The 26,502-nt window shown below is 37.5% G+C and overlaps 1 protein-coding gene across 1 annotated transcript in view; it reads right to left on the bottom strand.

Moving 5' to 3' along the window:
• LOC122840202 (contactin-associated protein-like 5) overlaps positions 1-26,502 on the bottom strand; it is a 177,804-nt gene that overhangs the window by 121,018 nt on the left and 30,284 nt on the right. Inside the window, exons 2-3 of the mRNA XM_044132441.1 lie at positions 18,445-18,555; positions 14,652-14,845 (exon numbers count right to left, since the gene is read on the bottom strand). Coding sequence (XP_043988376.1) covers positions 14,652-14,845; positions 18,445-18,555 — 305 coding nt within the window. The remainder of the gene's footprint in view (positions 1-14,651; positions 14,846-18,444; positions 18,556-26,502) is intronic.

Raw genomic sequence — 26,502 nt, 5'->3', positions numbered from 1 at the left:
GATACTCTTTAACCTGTGTTCACTATCACTGTTACTGGTGTATAAATAAACAAGCAATGCTATAGTAAATAAACGAACAATGCTTAGCCTGTTAGAGTTGCAAGTAAAGCCTGGTTAAAGCTTATAATACAATGGGGAAACACTGTGGCTGTATTCTAAAAAATATTGCCAAAACAAAATGACAAAAAAATGATTTTTTTTCATTCATGCATTCATTCATCCATCCTGCCTATTAAAGTGTTATTTAGTCTTGTATTTTGCCTTTCACTGACTTGGTCCAGAATGGAGTCATACAGTCAAAGCATCTTCTGATGAGGAAAGTCGGTTCACTATTCTAGACCTGGCAGGACCTCACCGTGACCCAGGTGATCCACAGGCACACATTAATGGACATGCCTTCTCTTGTTAACATAATGTGCCAGAGTGATGGCTAGGAGAAGTAAGACATGTGACTGGCATAGTGTGTCTGTGTAGTCACCACCAAGACATGAACTGGTGTCAGACCTTGTGGCTACTGACACCATGACCACAACAAGATATCAGAATGTCTCTCCACCACATTCCCCTCATTAGCACCAAATACATACATGATTTATCCTCTGCAGTAATAACGCTGATTATGATACAGCACCACTTGTCATTAGTCAATGCATCCCACTCACAGCTTGAAATGCGGCAGTCTTTGCTCAGGTATTAAAGGTAGGCTGGATAATAAATTTGTTTGATTTATGCCAGGCATTGCGGGAAAATGCAAAATGCGGTCATAGGTAACACATGATTGTGTAAAGATACTAAAGAAGCATTGTCAACATAAGCTCCGTCTTAGTGGACAGCAAGGTACCAGCAAGCATCTCTCAATCAAGTGGTTATCCCAATGAATGTTTGTTGTCTTTAGTTACTGTTTTATTATTTCACAGGAAATTGCTTTGACATTTTTATAGTAGGTGATTATTGACTATCGTGCTGTGGATGTGCTGGGTTGTAGATGGGAGCTTGGAACAAATGATTTTCTTGCCTTACCCTCACAGTGTTGTTCTGCGCTACTGAGGGTAAGTCAAGGGAAAGTTCTCTGCTCCGATATATATTTGTTTTCTGTGTGGAAGTAGTCGTTCATGTCGAGGTCTCTGACACATGTTGTTCCTTATGGTTTGTTTGTGTGTTGTGTAGCAGTTTTAAGCAGTTTTAACTGGTATTGTGGGTTTTATGGATAGTTTCATTGTCTTACTTTTTGGCGCGAACATGTCCCCAGTCTGTGCCGGTCCAGCGCAGGTTGTTTTAACACTGTTTTTTGTTTTCATGTTTCGGACTGGAGTGCAGGGAGAGAGGTGAAGAGCAGATTAATTTGTTTTAATCTCCTCCCCAGGTACATGTTTTTATTTTAAGTGCTGTTTGTTTATTTAGCTTTGTCCCAGTGTATTATATGTCATTGTGGCCACCAGATGGCGATTTCCTCTACTTGTTTATTATGTTGTAATTTTTGTAAGGATATTTATTTATTTATTTTTTTGTTTAGGGTTGACTTTGGAAGGGAATGTTTGACAGCATTGTTCTGTGCTACCAATGGATTGGAAAGCAGGGAGAGAGGTGAAGAGAAGAATAATTTGTTTTAGTCTCCTCCCTAAAATAAATGGTCCATTTGTGCAGTCTGGCTGGATGATTTCGATGAGTGCATTAATATGATCTGTTATGCATGTATGAGAAAACACTCTAGTGTGGCTGACATAAAACAATTCTCCCTCTTGCCAATTTTAATTTTGTTATAATTTCGACCTGAATTAGTGTCAGCGTTGCTTCAAGACATTTGAATACAGCCTAAGATAAGTATGGGAATCTTTTAATTCAAGCCTGATAAAGCTGATATGAACTTAAATGTAATGTGAAATTAAGTCTTAAATTCTGGATGAGAAACTGGACCTTTAGTTTTAAAGAACCAGTTTGTCTGGGACAGTTACTTATTCAGGTTGAATTTTTTAGCTTTTGTTGTTCTTCATAAATGAAATCAGAATTTGAAAACTACAGGTTATGTTTATGAAAAGCAAAAAATTAAGCATTGAAAACATAGACTTTCTAAGAACTGCATGTGTTTTGCGGATTCAGTTTTGTTAAACAAGACTACATAATGGTCTTCATGATCAAATTTAGCAGCCCTGAATCAGATGAGGATCTTGCCAAAAATCACTGAATAAAAAACATTGGTGTGACTCATCCTTCAAAACCCCAGTAACATGTTCCAACAATCCTACTCATAATGGCTAATTCTGTCAGAATAGACTTTTGGAATAATGCTGCTTATTGATGACAGGCAAACCCTTCATTTTGCAAACATCAGGTGTTTATCAGATATAGTGGCCAAAAGGTTGCTCAAATTTCCTGTAAGCTGTGCAGCTCTAGTCCTGTCAGGAGCACCATTACCACTGTGTTAGAAGGATAAAGGAAATTAGCAGCATAAAATCACTCTTTGGTGCTCATGCACCATTTTAATCCTTGTTAGATCCTCATTTACCTGAATCGTTAACATGCAGGCAAATTAATGTTTAAATATTCCCCTCAAGAAGGAGAATAGGTTTCACACATTTATTCACCGCTGCATTAAAAAGAGATTTTTAAATAAGACTTTGTTAAGATAATGAAGGATAATATGGACTCCCTGCTAAAACAACCCCCCCTTCCTAACTATGAATATATGCAAAGACCGTACAGTTAATGAACTCTGAAGGATATTGCAAATATTATAGAGGATTTTAGGTTAAAGCATTGTTTAAAACTGGGGCACTGCTATTTTCAAAAAATGTACTTAAGTTGTACAGCATTATTAGAAATCAAATAGTTAAATATAGTTTCCCATGCAACCTGGTGCACACTACACATGTTCCCATTCAGATGAAACTACATTCAGCTGTGTTTTGTAAAGATATTCCTTTCAAAATGACCTGTGGTGAAAAAGAATTATCATATTAACACTGTTCCGGATTTAACAGACAAAACAAGCAAGTAAGTTGTTAGTGAAAAAATAATTTTAATAGCACAACACATGATCAGTGGGTGTTACAGTTATCAGCAACAAGACCTACAACTGAGAGTAAAAACAAACTCAAATCAAAACTTTATCCTGCATAAAAATTTTTTTTCAAGTAAAGTTGGAACCAGATTTTTACATATAAATAGAGCTAGCTATTTTACTTTCTGACATTACATGACCTTAACTTTTTAGCTTCTAGATTAGGGTTATCACATGTCACATAAAGACAGTTACAGCATCGGCCTTCTACCACCTGGAGAACATTTCCAGGATTAGAGGACTACTGTCTCCACAAGATATACTTAACAAAAATATAAACACATCATGTTAAATATTGTTGCCATGTGGAGTTAACAACTGTAAATGAGCATTTGCTGACATTTTGTTGTAAAAGTAATATTTCTCTTGATTTGTGTATAGTTTTTAATCCAATTTCCTGTCACTGAGCATTACTCACTGAGTTGTTTTCTTTTATCCAGTGCATGGGTGGGACAAGTCCAGTGGGTGATCAGACAAAATGAGCAACAACTGGACAATCCTCGGTCTGGAGACTATAAAAGGCCACCTCAAAATGTCAGATTTTGTCACAATTCATAATGCTTCATTTGTCTCAAGTTATGCATGAGCATGACATTAGCATGTTGGATGCAGGGAGGTCCACCAGGGCAGTAACTGCATGGCTCAATGTCCCTTATCGGACCATAGACCTTTTAAGAGTTTGTTTCCAACAGACTGGCATTACTGCAAATTGACCTCATCCTCGTCGGCCACAGTGACCACTCTAGCACAGAATTGCCACATCCAGCTCATCCAGGATCAGCTAAGACCAGCAACACACACAGCTGATGAGCTGATTGTTCTGCACAACAGACGCATCACACCTCAGGCTGTCCGTAACCGCCTATGAGAAGTCAACTTGCATGCTCAGCAAATTCCTCAACCTGACCCCTATCATGTTCAAAGGACTGTCAATCCGTTAAAATGGCCATACCAAGATGTTATCAATGCCGATATGAAGACCAGTAATTACTGAAAATACATTTTGAGTTTCTCTATATATTGCGTAACCCAAATGTTCATAAAACTCTTACATATATTTGACATGAGGGGTTTATATTTTTGTTCAGTGTAGAAAAACTCGTGTTTATCGTTAGTCGCATTGATTACTGCAACAGTGTCTTCACAGGTCTACCTAAAAAATCAATCTTCCAACTGCAGGTGATCCAGGACGCTGTTGCTGGTGTTCTCTTAACTAAACTAAAGCCAGGAAGAAAGAGCACATCAACCCAGTTCTAAAGTCCTTCCACTTGCTCCCTGAAGATCAAAGAATAGACTTTAAAATACTGTTGTTACTTTATAAATCAATGAACAGCAAAGTACCAGAACCCATTGTGGTGCTAAGCCTCCTTATTCTGGTCTCCCTAGGTAGAACTGTGCCACTATTATTATCATTACTAAGAATAATATTGCTAATGTTGTTATTAACATTATTAATGTTATTTTTGTTAGCAGTAGTAGTGTATCAGTATTATTGCTGTCATTATGAAGAACAATCTCAAATCAATGTAAACTTAACTTGTCTAAGACACTGAACAGATATTGGAAATGAATTGCAATCACTAATTTAATTAGTGCTTTAAAGCATAATCATTATAATTAGAAAGCATCATTTTTCCAAATACATCATGTGGCTTGTTTGGCTCAGCTCCAGAACCCTTACATCTCAGAGTAATGTCAGCAGCTTCTGGTATCTCATTAGTTCCCTTCTGCTCGGTTGCTGACAGTTAGCTGTTACCTTTGAGCTTTAGTCGACTGTGAGGTGGAATCTGTCAAAAGGTCTTAGTGTGAGTCCAAATCAGGCCAGCCAGGCTGGGTCAGGGGCTGCACACAAACTGGCTTATATCACTGCCAGCCTTCCCTCATGTGAAGGTAAAAACATTGACTTACTACAGGAAATCTGAAGGCTGCTCAGATCTGATTTAAATGTTTGCCTTTATTTGGTTGCTGAACCACTTGGCTGGGATGAGTGCAGAGTAAATGACAGAAAGTCTCTCTCATGAAGTCAGTTACAAAGGGCAACAGCTCCAGGTCACACCACTAATGTGTAAACAGGTTGCCTCATCTTGTCTTTGCATATTAATTTTAATACATTTTCAGACAATATGAGAAATGTCAACGAGTTCTTTACATTTCACCAAAATTTAAAAAGATCTATCATCTCATAATAAAATATTCCATATTACTCTTTCAAGTAGTTAATCTTTCAGTGTACTTGATGAACACTGAAAGATGAGATGAGCTTGCTAATGTCTTCTCAAAGGGAAACGTTCAGAGTTGGTTTCTGCAGTTTCAATATTAAAGGTATTTATTATCAAAGTAAATAGCCAGAAGTGCATTTTCTTTTCAGAAAATATACAATTATTTGATAAAACACAAAGATTCAAAAGGATTTCACTAAAACATGTTTCTTAGAAAAATTTTATGTGAAGAAATAAATAATGGAGCAAGCAATGCAAATTTGCTAAAGTTACAAATATCTCAGCATTGACAAACCACAGCTCAGACAGAGGCAGTGGGATAGTTACCTTTATTTTTTCAGATCATCATTATGAATCTGAGGAGCCATGACGGATGCCAATGTGAAGAAAAAGGCTGAAAAAAGTGGCAATCATATTAATCATATTCAGAACTTGAATTTGATTTAAATTGTTTTAAGTTCATCACTTGATTAATTTCTGTACATCTTTGAACTTGTAAATGCTGCTCAATTATGTCACATGTTCCTCATGTCATGCCCCAGGCATAGAGCTGGGATATGAAACTACAAAACCACAGTTGTGGGGGATGACTCAGGAGTTTATATAGCCAATAATAATCTTTAATAAATTAGTATGTAATGTTTCTGAGGATCTTTGCTCAGACAGATGTTTGCTGATAGGCTAGGCTAACTTTAGTTTGCTTCCTCTCTGTTTTCATATGACTCACTGATATTTCATTGCACAATGTATTTCTTTGCTTACATTTAAGTTATGGTTAAATTATGGATTCTAATTTCATATATGGGTCAACTGGTCCAAACAAAAAAAATAAAAAAACACAATCAATGGAAAATTGGCATAATTTTCCAATTTATGCCATATATATATATATATATATATATATATATATATATATATATATATATATATATATATATATATATATATATATATATATATATTTTTTTTTTTTTTTTCCTGTAGTAGTGTGGTTTTTGGCAGTTTTATTATTATTGATTTTATAATATGTGATCTGTAGTAATAAACTGGTAAGGATTTGTAAAGTACATGAAAACATAAACTAATCTTTACAGCTACAGAAGGAAAGTAGTTTAACATACAATAATAACAGCCAGTAATGAAATGTGGGAATAAATTCTCAAATCCAGTAGCGGCACCATAATTAAATATAATAACAGACTTATTTTTAAAGCAGTGTAGATTTGACAATGCAGATTTCTATTTTTTGTTTTGTTTTGTTTAAATTCAAGTTTTGTGGTCAAATATAAATTCATCATCAATAGCCTGACATGATTTCCAATAAATGTTTCCACATCTGTTCCATGAAGGTAATTATTAGAGAAAAAAGAACAAAGTTGTTGCTTACTGAGCAACTTCATCTCTAAGTTTAGGATGTGATAACAACTCACACATCAATTCTATTTTAGCAGAAGAACTCAAGCTACTTCTTACTGTCACTGTCCCGCACATGTGATGTCCTTCCCCTTATTCAGGAACACCTCTCTGTGTTTCCTCCTATTCTGACAGAGAGCTGCAGAAACGCACCAACACCTCCTGCAGTGTTGCCCTTGTGGTGCCACAGAGCAGTGTGGACCGATGTGACACAGTCTGTCACTTTCTGTCTGAGATACCATCGCACTTGTAAATAGAGCCCAGATTGCTGCACAGATTTGTGTTGTGTGGCTCTCTTAGACAATGCTACAGCTGAAGAACACAATTAACAAATTATTTAAAAAATGCTGTGAAGAAAGGATGATGAAAATGTTTTCAGGACTGGCATCCTTTAAAAACATATAGTGCCTATTCTGACAGGCTTATGCTACATCTTATAAAAACCTTGCAGTTGTCAACTCCAAAGCTTTTTCCTGAATATTTTAAGGAGGGAGGCTATATATTTACCTTTGGTTCACCCTTGACCTGTGACAGCTTTATGTCTTCCAAGCAGACATGTTTAATCTTAAAGGTATAGCTGAGCATAGCACAGTTTTTAATCTTACTATGATTGTGGAAAAAATTCCAGCCTGGGTGCAAGTGAAAACTTTCTTATTTTAGCCTCATGCATTCTGATTCTTACATTTTAATGCATTTCAGATAATCTATTTTTAAATAGGTGAGGAAAATAAATAATTCAGACCAGACCAGAACTACACATATTGTTCCCCATTCCTTCTCTGTGCTTTTTTAATTTCAGAACAATGACAAAAAAAAATTGCTGTGCAGCAGTGACATGCCAGTAGGCAACTACAATTCTGCTAATTGGACTGCCAAGTAGAAAAACACTCTGAATTACAATTTAACATCCTGTTGGCAGCCTTTGACATAACTGGGGCAAACAGAATAAAGAATTAATGACATGTGCCAACATAAGGCTATTTTCTTAGCCTCTGCATCCATGAACAGGCTGCTGAGAGTTTACATGGAGGACAAAAAGAGGCAGCATAATAATTGTGTTGACAGCAGACACTTCCCACACCTTGTTGGAAAAAGTGAGAGGATGTTATCTGACACTGCCCTACCCTGCTGTCAATACTGCAGGGGGCCCTAAGAGCACAAAAACAAATGCAATATCATGCAACACAAGACCAAGTGTAATTTTTGGCGTATTCTTCTTGGAGACCATGGAATCAGCCAGCACGCCATACCACAATTGACAGATTAACACTCACAATTCCACTCTGCTTGCAATAGGTTAGCAAATGTATTCAGAGAAAATAAAAATATAGAGTTTTTATCTGCATAACAACAGCAAATCTATGGAGACTTGGATTTTCTGTTGCTTGTATGTTACTTTTACTCTTCTTGTGTGTTGTGTTTTCCTGTTTATTGGTTTATTGATTCCACCGTAGTCTTCGTGATGGTACCGGCTCTGCCTCAGTCTCTGATAATGTTCAGTACGTATTTAGTCTTTCGTTTCCTTATCCTGAGTTGTGAGTTCCTTGTCAATGTTTACTGCCATTTGAGTTACCAGAGCTATCTGTTCTCAAACCTGTTTGTTCAAGATCCCATTATTAAAAATGCTGAGTTTCCTCACCTCTACCAGTTGTCTGAGAGGTGACATTCTTCTCAACTAGCAAAATCATGAGAAAATCCAGAATCAATGCTGTCTGATCCAAACAAATACAAAAAGTGACACAGTCTTACCAACTCAATAATAAAGCTTAGAAGAATGCACTATACATTAATGCATTCTTCATTATACATTAAATTCCTTTATCTAGTCCAGAGGACTCCAAAGCACACGCATTCACACACCCAGGCAACCAAGTTGGGTGAAGTGTCTTGTCCAAGGACTGAGAGAAGAAGCTACAGGGGCAACAGCGGCTGCAGGTATGTTAGGCTGGTGTTTACAAGTGCCACATCACATAACCTCACTCTCAATATCCTGGTCCATGGCTGACTAGCAGGCCTCTAGAGGACACTTTTATCTTTATGAAACCTTGTGCTGGGTCAGAAAGACTGTTGTTGAAAACTGGACGTGTGGATAAAGCATCAACATTCCCTTGCTGATGTTTAGAGATGGTTTGTACTGAATTGCAAACGTAGCTAAAATCAAACACCAACTTTGCTTCCTAGAAGCTGCTACAGGTGATGCTCCTATTTAGGGAACTAACATGAGGTTTGTGATCCATTAAGGTGAACTTCTGACCATATAAATGCCTGTGGAATTTCATTATACCAACTTCAAAGCCGACAACTACCTTTTCTATCTGAGAAAAATGCTTCTCATCTCAGATTGAGAACTACATGATTTGCTGTTTTTCCAACATGCACGGCATTTTACATTCTTAAAGCAGCAATTATCCAGTATCTTTTCCCTCCAGCACAATTATAATATGACTTTCAGGTCCTTCTACATTTGGTGCATCATGCCTTGAAAGACCTCTGTGACAATTGATATACACTCTGGTAACTTCACATGCCACCCTCTCTTCACAGGCTCCTGCAAACGTTAAATCTTTCGCTTGTGTTGCTTTTAGGATACTTTTTTTTGTAATTGTTTTTTTTTTTACATTTAGAAAGACAGATTTCCATCACATTAGTTAATTACAGCTTTACCCTTTCAACCCTTTGAACAATAATGGGGATTGCACCACTTCGAGCAATAAAAAACAAGAACATGAAAGAGCAGGGCACATAATTCACAAGAACAATCTAGTGAAGTCAGATCTAATCGGTTTTACACGCTCAGTCCATTTGGTCCAGATCTTATAAAATTTTCCTTTTTCTACTTGGAGGGAAAAAGAAATCTTTTCCATACCATAAATCTGGTAAACAATTCCAATCCATTCATCGATAGTGCGTGGATCTGGTTTTAGTCATTTCCTTGCGATGGCTTTCTTACTGGCTGCCAGTAGTATAGCCAGCAGTTTTTTGTCTTCATTGGTCCATGTGTCCAAATGTAAGTTGCCTAAGTACAACGTTTCACATTTGAATGGAATGTTTACATTGAATATATTTTCAATATGCTTGTGGAACTCTTCCCAATATGGTTTTATTACTTGGCAGTCCTAAATACATGGAAGTGGTTGGCTCCCTTAGACCCACAAAGACTCCAGCAATTGTCCCTGTTGCTTTGATATTGTCTCTGAATGGGTGTAACAAAAAAAATCATGCAATGTTTTTCCAGCAAAAAGTCTGCCATGTGCTTGATCCAGTTGAGACCCACTGCAGTAGACATTCCCAGCCTTCATGTGAGATTATTACCTTCATTTCCTTTTCCCATTTCCTCTTTATGTATCCTGTATTCTGATGTTTAGATAGTTGTATGGAATTATATAACTTAGAGATAATTTTGCTGTCTGATCTGGACTTAATTAGTGATAGAAATACCTCCATGAAACTTGAATCACTTTTTCTCAACACCACTTTAAAATGTCTATTACTCACCTGATCCTTCTGTAAGGTTTCAAAACTCTGAAATATCCCTTTGTGGACAAATGAATAATAGATACGTAATCCTTTTGAAATCCATAATTTGAATCTTTTATCAATTCTATTTGGTGCAAAATCAGAATCATTGGCACACCACCTCATAATTTTAGATGTATCTCCTATTCTGCAAATGTTAGTCTATTCCAGCCAGGACTTGAGAAAGCTGACAGTATGGAGTCTTCTAGGATCTGCTGTTCTTCCTGTAATTTATAATCACTAAGTAGGGCTGTTATTGGGATTCCTTTTATTGTTGTGCCTTTTATTTCCTTCCATGCTGCTGTGTATGATGGTGAACACAGGTAGACTAAAGGTCTCAGCTGGGCTGCATGGTAGTATTCCTGTAAACAGGAAAGACCCATCCCACGCTTTTCTTTTTTTAATTGCAGAGTTCTAAACTTAATTCTGGCCTTTTACGCCTGCCACAAATACCTCGCTATTAATCTATCCCATCCTAAGAACTGTTTAGGAGGGATTCTGACTGGTAGACATTGAAATAAGTACAGTAACTGTGGAAGAATATTCATCCTGTTGGATTCTAACCGAGAGCTTAAATTTAAAAAGAGAATAACATTCCATCTATCCATCCTTCCATCCATCCATCCATCCATTTTCTGTTCACCCTTGTCCCGTAGAGGGGTCGGGCGGGTTGCTGGTGCCTATCTCCAGCTATGTTCCAGATGAGAGGCGGGGTACACCCTGGACAGGTCGCCAGTCTGTCTCAGGACACACGACCATTCACACACACACTAACACCTAGGGAGAATTTAGAGAGACCGATTAACCTGACAGTCATGCTTTTTGGACTGTGGGAGGAAGCCGGAGAACCCGGAGAGAACCCACCATGCACAGGGGGAACATGCAAACTCCATGCAGAAAGACCCCGGGCCAGGAATGGTACCCAGGACCTTCTTGCTGCAAGGCAACAGCTCTACCAACTGCGCCACTGTGCAGCCCACATTCCATCTATGTAAATCTGATTTTATTTTCAAATTTAGTGGGCCATAATTTATATCAAACAGTTTTTAGAAGTTCCTCGGTAGTGAAACACTCACATATTTGATAGACTCAGCCTCCCAATTTCAGCTATAAACAGTTTTAACTAAAGATGGTGGATCATAGTTAAATGTTAATACTTGAGTTTTATTTAGATTAATTTTGTAACCAGAGATTAAACTAAAGTCTTTGAGCAACTTCATCAGCTTTGGGATTGTCTGTGTGAGCTATCAATATTATCAATAAATCGTCAGCAAACAAGAGGGTTTGTTAGTTTTTGCTCCCCAGATGTCATTGTAACCCCTTTTATATCCGGACTCTGCCTGATCAGTTGACCCATGGGCTCAATAAACAAGGCGAAGAGAAGCAGCGATGCACAACACCCCCATCTCGTTCCTCTTTCCAAATTGAACAAATCGATCAAATCTCCATTCATTTTAATTATAGCCATTAGTTTAGTATCCATTTCTTTCTTTACACCCTTCTTCCCTAAATGGGGTCAGGAGGGTTGCTGGTGCCTATCTCCAGCTGCGTCCCGGGTGAGAGGCGGGGTACACCCTGGACAGGTCGCCAGTCTGTCGCAGGGCAACACAAAGACATACAAGACAAACAACCATGCACACACACACTCACACCTAGGGAGAATTTAGAGAGACCAGTTAACCTGACAGTCATGTTTTTGGACTGTGGGAGGAAGCCGGAGAACCCGGAGAGAACCCACGCATGCACAGGGAGAACATGCAAACTCCATGCAGAAAGATCCCCGGCCGGGAATCGAACCCAGGACCTTCTTGCTGCAAGGCAACAGCTCTACCAACTGCGCCACTGTGCAGCCCTTAGTTTAGTATATAACAATATAAATGTGTCAATTATCGTTGTTTAGATAGTTGTGCTTTCAAAAACCACCCCATTGAATCAAATGCTTTCTCTGCATCTAAACTTAATATCAGTGCCTCTAGTTTTTGCTGAGTGACTTCTCACATAATGTGTAATGTTTTTCTAATGTTGTCTTGGGTCTGTCTTTGCCTGACAAAGCCAGCCTGGTCTTTATGTATTAAAGCTGTTAATATGACTTCTATTCTTTTAGACAATATGAAGGTGAAAAGTTTATAATCATTTTTTAGAAGACTTTTACAGGATGATAACTCCCACATTCCACTTTGTCTTTCCCTTCCTTCAATGTGACTGAAATCACTGCCTCTCGCCATGAGGGGGGAATATTTTTATTTTCTATAACCCAGTTGACTGTTTTCTCTAATGTTGAGATTAGTTGGTCTTGCATAATTTTGTACCATTCTGTAGTGAATCCATCTGTCCCTGGAGATTTTCCCTTTTTAGATCTTTTGATGCTGATTGAATTTCCTCTTTTGTAATTTTGGATATTAATTTCTTAATATCCAAAATTGATCTTTTCCAGAAAGGCATCGATCTGGTTGTAGCTGCTTGTCTGTGATTGGGTGTAGTGTTTTCTAGTATTTTTGAAAGCAGTTTCTGATTTTCTCCGGGTTAGTTTCTATTTCCTTGTTACATTGTTTCTTATTTTATGTATAGTTCGACAGGCTTGTTGTTTTCTTAACCTAAATAATAAAAGTCTCAGGGATTCCACTCTTACCTCATAGTTTTGGTATTTAATAAAAATAAACTTTTTTTGGATTTCCTGGGTAATTATTTCTTCTATTTCTTATTTTAGTATTATAATCTTATGCTTTTAGGATACTTTAATGAATATTTTCACTTTAACCTCACACACAAATGTGTCTCTTGTGGGGTTACCTGAAAATAGGCCTGTCACGATAGCAAATTTTGCTGAGCGATTAATTGTCTCAAAAATGATTGCGATAAACGATAATATGGTTTGAAGACCTTTGTACAATGATTTAATGGAAATGACATAATAATGCATGTGATTTCCTGCCAAAGATAAATACACTTTATTTTCAAAAGAACACTCAACTCTGGAACTGATAAAATAAACAAAACAACCAAAGGCAAATATAAAATGGATTCTCATTCTCCATTAACAAAAATGTACTTGAATAAAAACCCTGAAGTGTAAATAAATACTGCATTCAGCCAAAAGAGTGCAGATTATGAAGTCTGTATACTATACTGCCCTTCAGTAATCACTAGATTTAAGTAGAGCAGATGGACACATCGACTACCTGATGTAATAGTTCACACTACATGTTAGTTCACACCTACATTTTCCCCTTATGACCATCTTAGAACATTGGTGTTCTAAGATTGTCGCTTGTGATTTCGTAACCGATCATCCTGTAGTGTGTGGTGTGTTGTGGCTGCTCTGATCTAAATCAGGGGTTTTCCCCGACTGGGTTAACGCAGCCTGTTGAATGTGACAGGTAGTTGAATGTACAGAGGGGAATTTTCTGATTCCCCTCTGTAATTTTCTGATGGGAAATTACAGAGGGGAATCCCAAACAGCTTACCCATTGCAACCTAAGTCCAACGGACATTGGAGATGATATGTGGAATTATTAATGTTTATAAAACATTTTGTGCAAAGAATATAGAAAGGGGAGGAATTGGAGCGAAATTGCTATGAAGTTGATGAACCCGGGAACTTTTCAGCTGTTCTTTGTTAACGTGACATTATACTCATTTTCATTCAGTCAGGACATTACGCTGACACTAGAGTCACATGCGTCGAAGGTAGATTGTAGTAAGGAATTGATTAATGCCTGGTTTTAAAATTAGTTCACATTAATTGATTTATCGTTTATCGTGACAGGACTACCTGAAAATGTTCCTAACTTGCATGTACTATTCACTGGTTTGTGTTGGGCTAACCTATATAATCCTAATAAGATACATAAAGATTTGTGGTTACCTGACAACAAAGTGAAGTCTGAGCAGTATGAATACTTCTTCAAGGCACTCTATAATACCTCCAATGTTGAATATTATTTTTCTCCTTTTCTACAGTAATAATCCGGCATGCTTGAAATATGTTATTTACCTTCTCGAAGGAATTGGACCTGTGTGCTGAGATTAGCTCAGTAGTGAAGGCATGCGTAGTTTGAGTACTGGCTCCCTGCAAACCCCAGCTTGACATTTCCTCATTCCTAGTCCTCTATAGATTATACAAACAGTTAGTGACCTTTTGAGCCCAGCTCCCTTCGCTCCCTGCTCCCAGAGTTTATGCTAATTTATTCTAATCAACTCTGCAGCTCCACAAGTACTGAACACACGCACAAGTGCTACTGACCTTTTTTCACTAACACTCGACAAAGAAGCAAAGGCATTTTATCTAAAACATTAACCTCGTCCATCAACAGCAAAAAGCTCAGAATCAGTCTCAAACTGTTTAACCAGTCCCAAGAAAAAAACACAATTTATTTTGGGTATATTGAGTTTGAATATCCAAACTGGCAACTCATCTCAACTGGAATGTCAGAGTGTGGACTGACCTCCAAGCCATCTTCATGCCTATACTGCTTCCAGATGCGACCTGTGTCGCTGTAGAGCAGTAGGTAACTGCTGACCCAGTCCGAGCTGTCGTAGCGTCCCTGTGTAGCCACAGCCGTCACCTCCATCTGTTCCCGGAGGTCCACTTGGAGCCAGGGGTCTTGGTCTGTTACCATTGGAGACCAACCTCCTGCTTCTGGAGTAAGAAAGAACACACAGTTAACATTTTATGTTCTGATTGAATTAAGGGAATGTGGGGAAATCAGCATATCAGTGAAACAATTTGAAAATCCCACCTTATATTCAGTTTTTTTTTTTCATTAAAACTGTGGTGTGTATCTTCTATAAACAATGTTTTTTTTTATATCTTTGTTAAAACTGTCACTGTATCTTGACAGTATATTATGAGGCAGAAAAAGCTGAGCCCCTCTGCCTTCTCCCTGTGGCCCTACTCCCATCTGCAGTACTAAAACCGTCTCCACTGTGCATTCTTGCGTATATTAACATGTATTAAAATAGTTAGTTCTAAGAGTGTATAGAGGATCTCTCAAACTATTGCAGATTTTAGCTGTTCGCACGCAACTGTGGTCCCTAACCCTCATAAATAAGGGCTCCACTGTTGTTGATTTAGAATTACCAAAGTTATTTCTATATGCTATATGCAGGAATAATGAGTATGCTGCATGGACGTTATCTAAGGATTTAACATTACCCGTGATAATCAAGGGAGGCAAAAAGTTAAGCATTCTCTTTCAGACTCCTGATCAACTCATCATACAGTTAGATTTTTATTGCATTATTGTCATTTTTACATTATTACATTATTTTTATTGTTGTCCACCAAAACAAACTTAACAGGTGTTCATAACAGGTTAGAAAAATATATATCTTAAAAAAAACAATTTAATTTGGTTTATTTCAATGACAATGGACATGGAAAGGAAAGAGAAAAGAAAGGCAAAGAGGTCTTTTAACACACAGAGAGAAATAGATTAGAGGAGAAAAGAAAATACAAGAAGTACACACAGCACATATACAGTATACCAAGAACAGTTTCACTAAAAGCACACAGTACTAATAACCGCAGCTCAACTCAGTATTTTTCTCTGAACACCTTTGTAAACAAACTTTATTTCAGGCACTTGAGAATCACAAACTTCTGCCTCCTGCCTTTACCTGAACTCTCCAGTTAACGCAGTTACCGGTCACAAAAACTGCTGGACAGAGAATAACTTTGCACATCCAAACAATGAAGAAAACAGTGCTGGTTTGGTTAAGAGACCCCAAAAAACACAAACTCTAGCATAAGATAAAGCAAATGAAATAGCCTGCCGATACAGCAGCAATATCTTAGATTGTTGAGGTGATGTCTCACCCAAAATCTGGGTACAAAAAAAAAAGTGTGCAGGGTTGGTGATGGCAGCCTTCAACAGCAGACAGTGGCAGTTTCAAAAATGAAAACAACCACAACTCCCTCGTTTACTAGACAGGAAGGTCTTTATTTTTTACTACTTAAGAAATAATGATTCAGTTTCCAGTTCAATTTATTTTTATGCACAAATTTAGAACACATATTATTCAAAGGCACCTTACAAAAAAATAGTAAATTCAGTCCAGTCACACAAACATTCCATGTCATGTAGAATCGGTTTCCCTCTTACAGAGGGCAGCCTAGCATGACCTCCTTTTATGTCAAAGGAAACGCTTCCTCAGTGTTTGAAGGAATTCCATGAGCTCTTATAATGTCTGTCACTGAGACACCTTTCTGCCATTTTACTCAGTTAATAAAATGACTGATTAACTGCGCCCAAAGGGATGCTAAATAAAGAAAGGTTTTATGAACCATGGAGCATTTCCCTGTTGTAGAACAATATTTAACAGAGTTTGTCACTTTTGGCAACTTCCATGAAATCATTTGATGTGACGCTCACAGAAGCTGTTCTGGGCCCCTCAACTAAATCCTACATAGAGCAGTAAGATTTCCATCTGGAGTCGTGATGTGAGGAAAACAAAGAGGATGTTTCACTTTGATGAAGCCGTATGTATGATTGCTTTTCATATACTAATGGATTTGCAAAAGAAAATGAACAGATGATTCTTTATGTCATTTTCTGAATATTCAAAATCACACATCTGCCTTTCATGAATGAGGCCCAGATGGATCAACAAATTCAGAAACTACAATGAAACGACAAAAGACACAACACAATGGCATAAAGCCACAAGACTGCTGCTAAAACCTCTGCAAGTAAATGTACTATAACTTCCACTTATTATAAATTCTGTTTTAGGAAAACTTCTGTCATAGCTTTTTGCTGTTGTGTTGTAGCTTTTGTGTTTCGTTGACCTTATCTGGACTACCATAAATAAGAGTGGAATTTGGCATAATTTATAATTATGTTTTGCCTTTCAACCACTGACTGCCACATGTAGAGCACTGTCCAAAGATAAAACCTTCAATAACCTTCAGAACTACTGATCAAAGGCTGCACAGTTGCGCAGTTGGTAGAGCTGTTGCCTTGCAGCAAGAAGGTCCTGGGTTCGATTCCCGGCCCGGGGTCTTTCTGCATGGAGTTTGCATGTTCTCCCTGTGCATGGTGGGTTCTCTCCGGGTTCTCCGGCTTCCTCCCACAGTCCAAAAACATGACTGTCAGGTTAATTGGTCTCTCTAAATTCTTCCTAGGAGTGAGTGTGTGTGTGAATGGTTGTGTGTCCTGTCTGTTTTCTGTGTTGCCGTGCGACAGACTGGCGACCTGTCCAGGGTAACCCCGCCTCTCGCCCAGAACGTTAGCTGGGGATGCAGCAGCAACCCTCCCGACCCCATTAGGGACAAAAGGTGAATAGAACTACTGATCAAAACCTAAATGAAATTACCGTCATGTCTACTTCTGGTTATAATGACAAATGTTTGAATTATATTGGAATTGGAATGGATATTAAAATTCTGATATTTTGAGATGGCTTAGTTTGATATATGAAAGCTATATTTTAACAGATAGCAAGGTATTACTGCTTAAATTGATTAATCAATTCAATCTTGATGTATAGATTACTAAATTACCTGACAAGTATTTTAATAATCAATGATTCACTAACTGGAGTATGAAGACTTAAAAAGGACATTCTGTTGAAAGAACAGAGTCAGGGCAGTAATTAAAACTAAAACAGTACACAAACATATACATTTTACACTTAAGATGAAGAAAAAAAATCTTTTACTCTCCTTAAGTGGAATAGTTTTAGCTTCACCTGGTTCAAATTCTGCAAAAACAAAAATAATAACAATACAATCCTATTAATCACCTGTTGTTATCCATTTATTAATACTTTAATACAAAAGGTTTGTGGGTGTTTTAACATGCATGGGCGTGGGTGTATATGGGTGTGTGCTTTCAGTCTGTCCATGCTGATCTCTGACTCTTACTGTTCCTGTAATCCCTGAGCAGTACTGAGCATGTGCAGACCATAAAAAAAATAAAATTTATCCATGTTTTCTGATGAAAACAAGCCTAACTGGGTGGCAAAAATAATCAGGTCATCAAACAGCTTGATTGCAAGTGAACACGTATAAAATATACTGTGCAAAGGCATTTTACCTGCAGACACATTGTTCTATAAAAAACATTTAGAACAAACAAATGGATCAGGGAAAAATGAACTGAAATGTCATAGAGCACAGAAGGTGACCTCCTAAGTTCTCAAACAATGTTGCTAAAAGACACCAGAATAAATTTAGTATAGGCAGATATTTCTCAGGGTACTATTTTTTTTCTAAATAAAGCAGTGTGCACTCACCATCTCTCCTGTTGAGCTTGGCGTAGAAGGCAGAATAACTGGCCGAGGACTGAGATGAGCTCTGAAACGATGAGTGTGGTAATGCTGATGTGAGAGGACCATTGCAATTATCTGGAAAACAAAACATAAACACTGCATTTCAGAACCTGTTATTGTCAGATGTGAGAGGTTTGAATATTGTTGCATATGTAACTTGCCAAACCGGGATTTGCTCTGCGGAGAGTAATTATGGAAAATGTTCCAGGCGTTGTTACACATTAGTTCAAAGTGTTCCTCTACCTGTCAGTGGAGGAGTTTAAATGCAGAAAACAAGAAAAATAACAGCTTTGTTTAGTTCCTCTGTTCCCAGGTGCCTGCAACAGTCTGTTAACCCATGCAGTTCCTCACAGACTGCAGCGCAAACATGCTTCCTCCTCTGCTGTTCATGTGTGTACTTAATCCAAGATTGTAAGATTACATCACATCCAACCAGCAGCAGATTAGGAGTACTGTGATCTAAAGCAGTTACTTTTATTGCATTCTGATCCTTCTAGCCTATAACAACCTTCTCCAGTGTGTCTGAGCGGCATTAAAGCCCGGGTCTGAGATCATAATGAAAACTGGCAGCAGCCTGATTACAATTATCCTTCAGCTTTCTCAATCAGTCGTGTAGCTGAGTGAGGGGCAGCCCTTTGTTTTTGGGCGTCACTCTGCTTGGAGCTCAGACGGATTCTGGGCACATCTGGAGCTGCGATTGGACATCCATCTGGCGAACAAGAGCTCAGCAGAAGTGACAGCGTGATCTGGTGCGCTTTTAGAATGTCTCGCTGAATCTCAGCCGACCTGACTTGACTCCTCTCACGTCCTTTGCCAAGAGATTTTTCTAATCCTGATTTCAAGTGTGACTAAAGTGGATCATGCCGTTTTTTCCTCTTCTCAAATTACGACTGCAGCTTAAACGCAGTTGCACATGTTCATGTGGAAAATAAAAGTGCTGGCACGGCACCTTAACAAACCACAGCATGCACGGGGTTATTATTCAGGAACGGCTCTCTTAATCTATAAAAACTCTCTTTGATCCAATGTTTGCTTCCCGCACTCTCTCATTCATTTCTCCCATCTTTCAATCTGCAGCCATCTTTTTCAGTTTCTCTTCCCTTTGAAGTGAGCTTTCTTTCAGTCAGACATCAGACATTTTGTTGGGCTTTGACAGCTTTAAGGTGCAGAACTCAAGCAACAACATTCTCATGGGTTAAAAACAGTGTGTAAGTGGAGTAAGTTAACAGATTCTGTTGCTATCACAGATTTGTTCCCAAGCCTAAGGCCAGTTTGTGACACTCACGATGACTTATGGACGCAGGATGATTTGTCTGCAGAGCGGTCCAAAGCCTGTGGGATGACTTAAAATCCTCTGAAGCTGACTCTAGATCAGTGCTCTGATCTTGGGGGCTTTGTTGTTTTTTTTGCTTTTGTTTTTTTTTTTTTTTTTTTTCTTTTTTTTTTTTTTTTTTTTTTTTGCTTAATGAAGACAAGACAGATATAATACATGCACAGAGGTTGAGGAGAGAGAACAATTCATTGCTCTTGAAATCTGAAACGTGTCAGCTGTAGTCAGGCAACTGATTGGTTTTCTTGCTGAAGATGTTTGCTCACACCTCTGGCTCAGGGAAAACAATGTTTCCAAGGAATGGAGAAACTGGGGAAGCTAGTCTGGAATCACATTTGCAATGTTTCGATATGACCACAGTATATCTAAAACTAGCTGATTTTGTAGCACCCAGGTTTCAGATGTTTGGTTCATGAAAGATGATGAAAGACAAAAACAGAAACACCTTCATTTTATTAAGCCTGACAAAACTCATCCACTGCAGTTCACTATGTATAGTGCAATGTTATCCCTTATTAGTTCAGTATTACTAACACTATTCCTAAGAATTTATCATTTTTTCTTTTACATATTATGTCTAATTCATTGTACAGAAGAGGTTTGTTGGAAAAGAACATTATGTGACCATGAGGGGGAAAAAGAAAACATAATGTGTCGTTCTGTCTTGCTTCTTTTTTAAAGCAGCTAAAGTCACAAATTTACAAATGACAAACTTTTGATTATATATTTCATTGGAATCTGGATTCAGGAATTTATTTATTCAGCTTTGGCAGAGTTATTTATCATCTCAGAAGACGATGAATCCAGCTGTACGAAATTTTAAATCAAATAGAACAATCTATGTCCTTTTGCTTTTTGCTACGATTGTCTCCCATTGAAAATGTACATTTAGTACAAGCTACTGTAATTTGATTTCTAATTCTTCTAAGACTACTCGCTAGAATTTATTTTTAGGGGATTCAAAATTCTGAAAATGTATGAATGGTTCTTAAGTTGGTGAGAGCGAATGTTAATGCTGCAATCAGATGGATCAAACTGTGGAATAATTATACACAGCCCATACAAATATCATGATGTCAGGTAGATGTATTGTGTAAAAACATTGTTTGATTAAAAAAAAAAAAAAAGTTTAATCTAATGAATATTTTCCTAGAGTTGGAGAAATCTCATTGACCCATTGCCTAAATGTTTATTTTGTCCCCTTTCCCAACTCAGGGTTTGGCTCAGAGAGGAGAGAATTCAACCAACTGATTGACAGGTCCAGATATGGAAAACCCTCAACTGATTCATCCAGTTAACCAGCACTGTGCTTTACATTTTGATAAAACTACCTATATTCCAGCCCAAAGGAGAAAGCTTTATCCATAAAATTATTCCATGTGATTATAGCAGTGTTTTATTTTCAAAATAGTGCAGGATTTAAATCAGATTTAAGTAGACTAATTCTAGATTTTTCTAAGTAAATCATCCTTTTATATAATTTTAAAGCAAATATATAAGACACAGCAAAAAAATGAATTGTGTACCTCTGCACTTCTGATATTTATAGAGCAGTGTGTGTGTGCTTGAATACGGGTGTGTCTGTGGGTATATTCTTGGTTATCTGCCATGATAACACCAGAGCTCAACGGCACAGAGCAATAAGCTTGAAACATCAGACTCGGCTACACACGCAATCCTTGATAATAGGATCAATTCCTGCTCACTGTTGGATTTTGTGACAATAGAAAAACATGAAACATTTCAAAGATTAACTTTTATGTCAGTAAAAATCTTTTCACCGTTTACTGCTTTCATTTTGGAAATGAAACAAGGTTTCTGGCATTATTTCCCAAATCAATGATTGCAATTATGTTTAGATTCAGAGAGAATCCAGGCTCCTTATTCTGTCCTTCTTTATCATTTAATCGATACCAGTCACATGGAATGAAAATCTGTAATTAACTTTGTACAATTTATCTTCAAGGACACATTGAAGAGAGAGAGGAAAGCCTGCAGTGACAGGTTTCAATTTAAGTTGGAATAAGAAGAGAAGCATCCTGTTTCTTATCTGCCAGACATAGACCTTCTCCCAACATTCAAAGTGATGTTGTTGCATAAAAAGGCAGCAAATATGTCACAACAAAGTATTTTTTGTAGCACACATAGGTTAATATTTTAGGCACCATAGTCAGGAAGGTTCATCTACAAACTCATGAAGTTTGAGTTTTCACTTGGACTTCAAAACAGTTGAAAATGAAAAAAATACATGCCAAAGGAATTGTTCTAAAATTAGAGCAAATAATAGTTGTAGGCAAAAGGCAGTGTTAGAATGAGCAGTCTGCCCTGATCCTCTTCAGTGGAAGGATGAAACCCGTCTAAAGTTATTGCTGTCCAATTAGAGTTGAGCTCTCAGTGGTAGCTTTGAGGAAGCCCAACAGGGGAAGGGTTTCCTCAGATAGCAGCTGGGGTGGATTACAAGTCAGCTAGTTAGCAAAAGATCACAGCTTCTAATCATGCAAACAATGTCTCTTCCACTGCCAACAAACTCCCTGTTAATTTAACCAATCAGTGCAATTCGACCTTCTAAAAAGTATTAAACTTATTTAATGAAGACCAAAATGCTGCATTCAAAACCGTTTCTAATATATTTAACTTAGAAATTGTCTCAAATTGGCTGTTCTTTTAAGCACTGGTAGTTTGTGGTGTTTGGTTTAAACATATATATATATATATTTTTTTGTTTGTTTGTTTTTTTTTATTTATTTTTTTTTTTTAAATCAACCAGCAGATTGAAAGGGAAAAAAAACACATAAAAAGAAGTAGACCATAAAAAAGTCAATTTTTTATTCTTGGTTATTTTGTCAAATGTAAATGTATTACTCTGTTCAATAACTGGTTGTACTATAGTGGCCAGATGCATTTGCTTGAACTTGCATTTGTCATGATGTGTAATATGCAGGGAGCCAGAGCAGGAAAAAAGCAAAAAGAAAATCACAAGAACTCAGGAAAACAGAGAAGTAACAGGATTTAACAGGAGGAACCAGCAAAAAAATCTAACACTAAACAATAACTAGACCTAGAAACGTAATTAAATACAGGCAACAAAAATTAATAAACACAAAAAATAAACATATTAAACTAGAATTACTAAGGAAGAACTGATCTAAAGTAAAACAGAAACAATTCTGATCTAGCACAAAGAAATTAAGAAAATCCCAAAATTAAACTCTTACAGTCATGAAGATGATTTTGAGAAATGTGAGACTTTTGTGTCATCAGTGGTTTGACCTTGGTACTCTCCCATGAAGTCCATATTTTCTAGTGTCTTGCTTATTGTTGAATCAGGAGCTCTGTTATTGAGGACGATGAGGCCAGCTGTGTGTGCTAGATGTTTTTTACAGCCCTTCACTGACCTCCTGGATGATTTGCTGATTCACTCCTGGAGTATTTTTGGAAAAGTGGACAAAAAAAGGATTCCATCAACTGGTCTGAAAGCACTCTAAATAATATCTAAAGGACAGGAGACCTCACTTAGAGGTCTGAAGGTTCTCTATAGTCCAATGTTTTCTCTTTTTGTGGATGATGGTTCTCAATTTGGATTGGTGGAATCCAAAAACCTTAAAGTGGCATTGTAACTCCTCCTTGACTGACAAACATCCGTAACTTTGTTTCTCATCTGTTTTTGAATTACCCGGAGCATGATATGTTGCTTTTTTAAGATCATTAAGCCTACTTCATGTTGTCGAACAGGTTTTATTTAAAATTACTATTACGACATGACGACCACAGATGAGTACAGATAATTTCCTGTGCGATTGTGAGTGATTACTGTATTACTGTGGCAAAAAGGGGGGATGTATCTGGAAATGCAGAGGGAATTAATGACACATAAAAACTATATATATAAATTTTTAAATTGGGACAGGTGAAATTGAAATCAATTTTTTAATAAATGTGTTTAAACTAAGTTAATTTATTATGTAATTAGAAGGCCATTCATTCATTTACATTTTCTGTAAATTAATGAAATAATTTGCTGACTGCAATTTGTATCTATTACAGCAGTGTTTTTTGTCTAAAAAAAAACCCTGATCATCTAAAAGAAATAGAGATATATCTGCAAGAGGACAAATGCTCTGTATGTTCTGTCAACACATACACATTTTCTAAAATTTTCTCAAGAAACCAAATCAGCAAGGGTTAAGTTATTTTATTTTTTCTTAAACCCAAGTTGTTGAAACTCATGTCTTGTGTTACAACATAACTAGAAAGTGCTTGGGTATGTATGCATTAACTGTATGATTGTGTATGTGTGAGATAGGGTGAGAAGCTCAGTCATCCGGGAGGGAATCAGAGTAGAGCCACTGCTCCTTCAAGTCAAGAGGAGCCAGTTGAGGTGGCTCGGGCATCTGGTTAGGATGCCTTCTGGACTCCTCCCTGGTGAGGTGTTCCAGGCACGTCCCACCAGGATGAGGTCCTGGGGAAGACCCAGGACACGCTGGAGGAACTATGTTCCTCAGCTGGCCTGGGAACGCCTTGGGATTCCCTCTGAGGAGCTGGAATAAGTGGCTGGAGATGGATGTCTGGGCCTCCCTTCTGAAGCTGCTACCCCCATGACTCAAACCCGGAAAAAAGTAAGAATACAGTTTCAAAGTACAAAGTTAATAAAATCATATGTCGTTAACTGAGCAAGGGCTGTTAGTTGCTCTGTTTTGCTGCAAGGTAATTGTTACCAAAATGAAAACACAATATTTATATTACATTAGCAAGAAAAAAATAAATATTACTTATGTGATATTTAATAGCTTTGGTAGCTTGCCATCGTCAGCGTGTGAATGGAAATGACTGATTTCATTCATGTCTTTAAGTGCCCTGAAAAGCGCTTTAAAAGTCTAATGTCATTATGTGATGTTAATGAAATGTGATGTTTATAAAAGCTCTAATTTCATGTAGAATGGAGCTGGTGGTTAATCTTTGTGTACTTGTAATTTGTTGACATGTGTGCTCCTGATAAACAGGCTTTTGTAATTCCTTGATACTTTTAGTCACACCTATTATTCTCTGTTTTGATACTGTTGCCATAGTTTTACATTAAATGTAGGTCTCTTCAGTTGCATGCGTCTTCTTCAAATGTTATATTTGTGCAAGCGATAAGGATGATTTTCTTCAGCATTTGAAGGCTTAAAATATGAGGCATATTGTCTATTTTATTGCTGTTAGAATTGTCTCTCATGTGAGCTTCCCTCTTTGCTGCCATGCTTATTGCCTCACTGTTCAAAATAAAAGTTGTGGATTCTTCTGGTGATTTTTATCTATATCTTCCTTTATCTCCATTCCTGTATTAAGATGGGAGCTGCCATTACTGCTATCCACATGTCAAAACATAGTTCTGTTTTTACTGAGTTTAGCTCTTAAAGACAGAGTTTGAAAATGACCCTCAAAACAAACAGCAACAAACGTTTATGTTAAAGTCTCAAACTGTGGTAAAAGAGAACAGTCAACCATACAGAGCATCTTAAAACATGAAGTACACTGAGATTCAGAAAGTGAAAAAATAGTTGAACACAACTTTCAATTTTAAAAAATGCATGGCTAGTCAGCATTCTGTGAAAAATTAAGTGCACCCTACATGTTAAGAGCATGTCAAACCCTGTGTAGCAGTAATAACTATATATATGTCTTCAGGCATGTGAAGAACAGCTCTCTTAAAGTGCCACTACTCGTTACCACCCGTAAATGCATAAGTAAATTAAAAATAAAGTATCAGAAACTAAATCACACTACCAACCACATAAAACAGACAAGACAAATCTTACCTTTAAAAAAAAAACAAAAAAAACACAAAGTCAACATCATATCTGATATTTTGTGTAATATTCTTAATAAAACATATTCCCAGCTGACCTGAAAGATCTAACTGAAACACTAACATACCTGTATCTGTATGGAGACACCTATTAAAGCTGAGGCATGCCACTTTGAACTTGGTTTAAAGTTTAAATGCTTGTTGTTTGAGAGCTGCGACAGAGCCTAGAGAGGCAGTCTGCTGGAAGAGGGTGCAGAAGTTAATCAACACAGAGACCACAGAGTCAATAATATCAAAGGGTACAGAGATAGTATCTGGTATCAGAGTAGCCTCAGACCTCTGTGTGGTATTGACAAAGCTTCATATGATACCCTGCCTGGTCTAACAGGCTATGCAGCTTGGTGACCTCTGCTTAGCGATAGTCCAAGTGGAGCAGAGGTATCAGTTCACAATTAGCTCTGAACGTCGGCGGAATTCAGGAAGTGCACATCAATACAAATGATTGAGAAACATGGGACGCTTTACTGTAGCACTTTATTTCTCTGAAGCTAGAAACTAATCTGAAGGGACCTGCCAGCATTTACAGGCCGCCTGCAGCGTAATTTATCAATGACTCTAATGATGATAAAAATGGGAATTATTTAGCCCTCGTTCAGGAAACCGCTGAAATAGAAAACAGGTTTATTTTCCTCTGGAATACTGAATCACTGGAAGATTCTTAAAGTGTTACAGCTCAGTGCAGACAAGAAAGACAAAGAGAGACTAAATAATAATGACTGATTAAAGAAACAGCATTACAAGCTTAGACGTGCCACCTTTGGGCAATTTGTACAGGTGGGAGTTGTAACATCTGGAACAATGTTCATTCGCTATAGAATAATGCTCCATGTTTAACACCTTTGTG

This window comes from Gambusia affinis, linkage group LG11, assembly GCF_019740435.1.
Source record: "Gambusia affinis linkage group LG11, SWU_Gaff_1.0, whole genome shotgun sequence".
NCBI lineage: Eukaryota > Metazoa > Chordata > Actinopteri > Cyprinodontiformes > Poeciliidae > Gambusia > Gambusia affinis.
The sequence above is the reverse complement of the archived record's forward strand: the minus strand, read 5'-3'. Positions and strand labels throughout refer to the sequence as shown.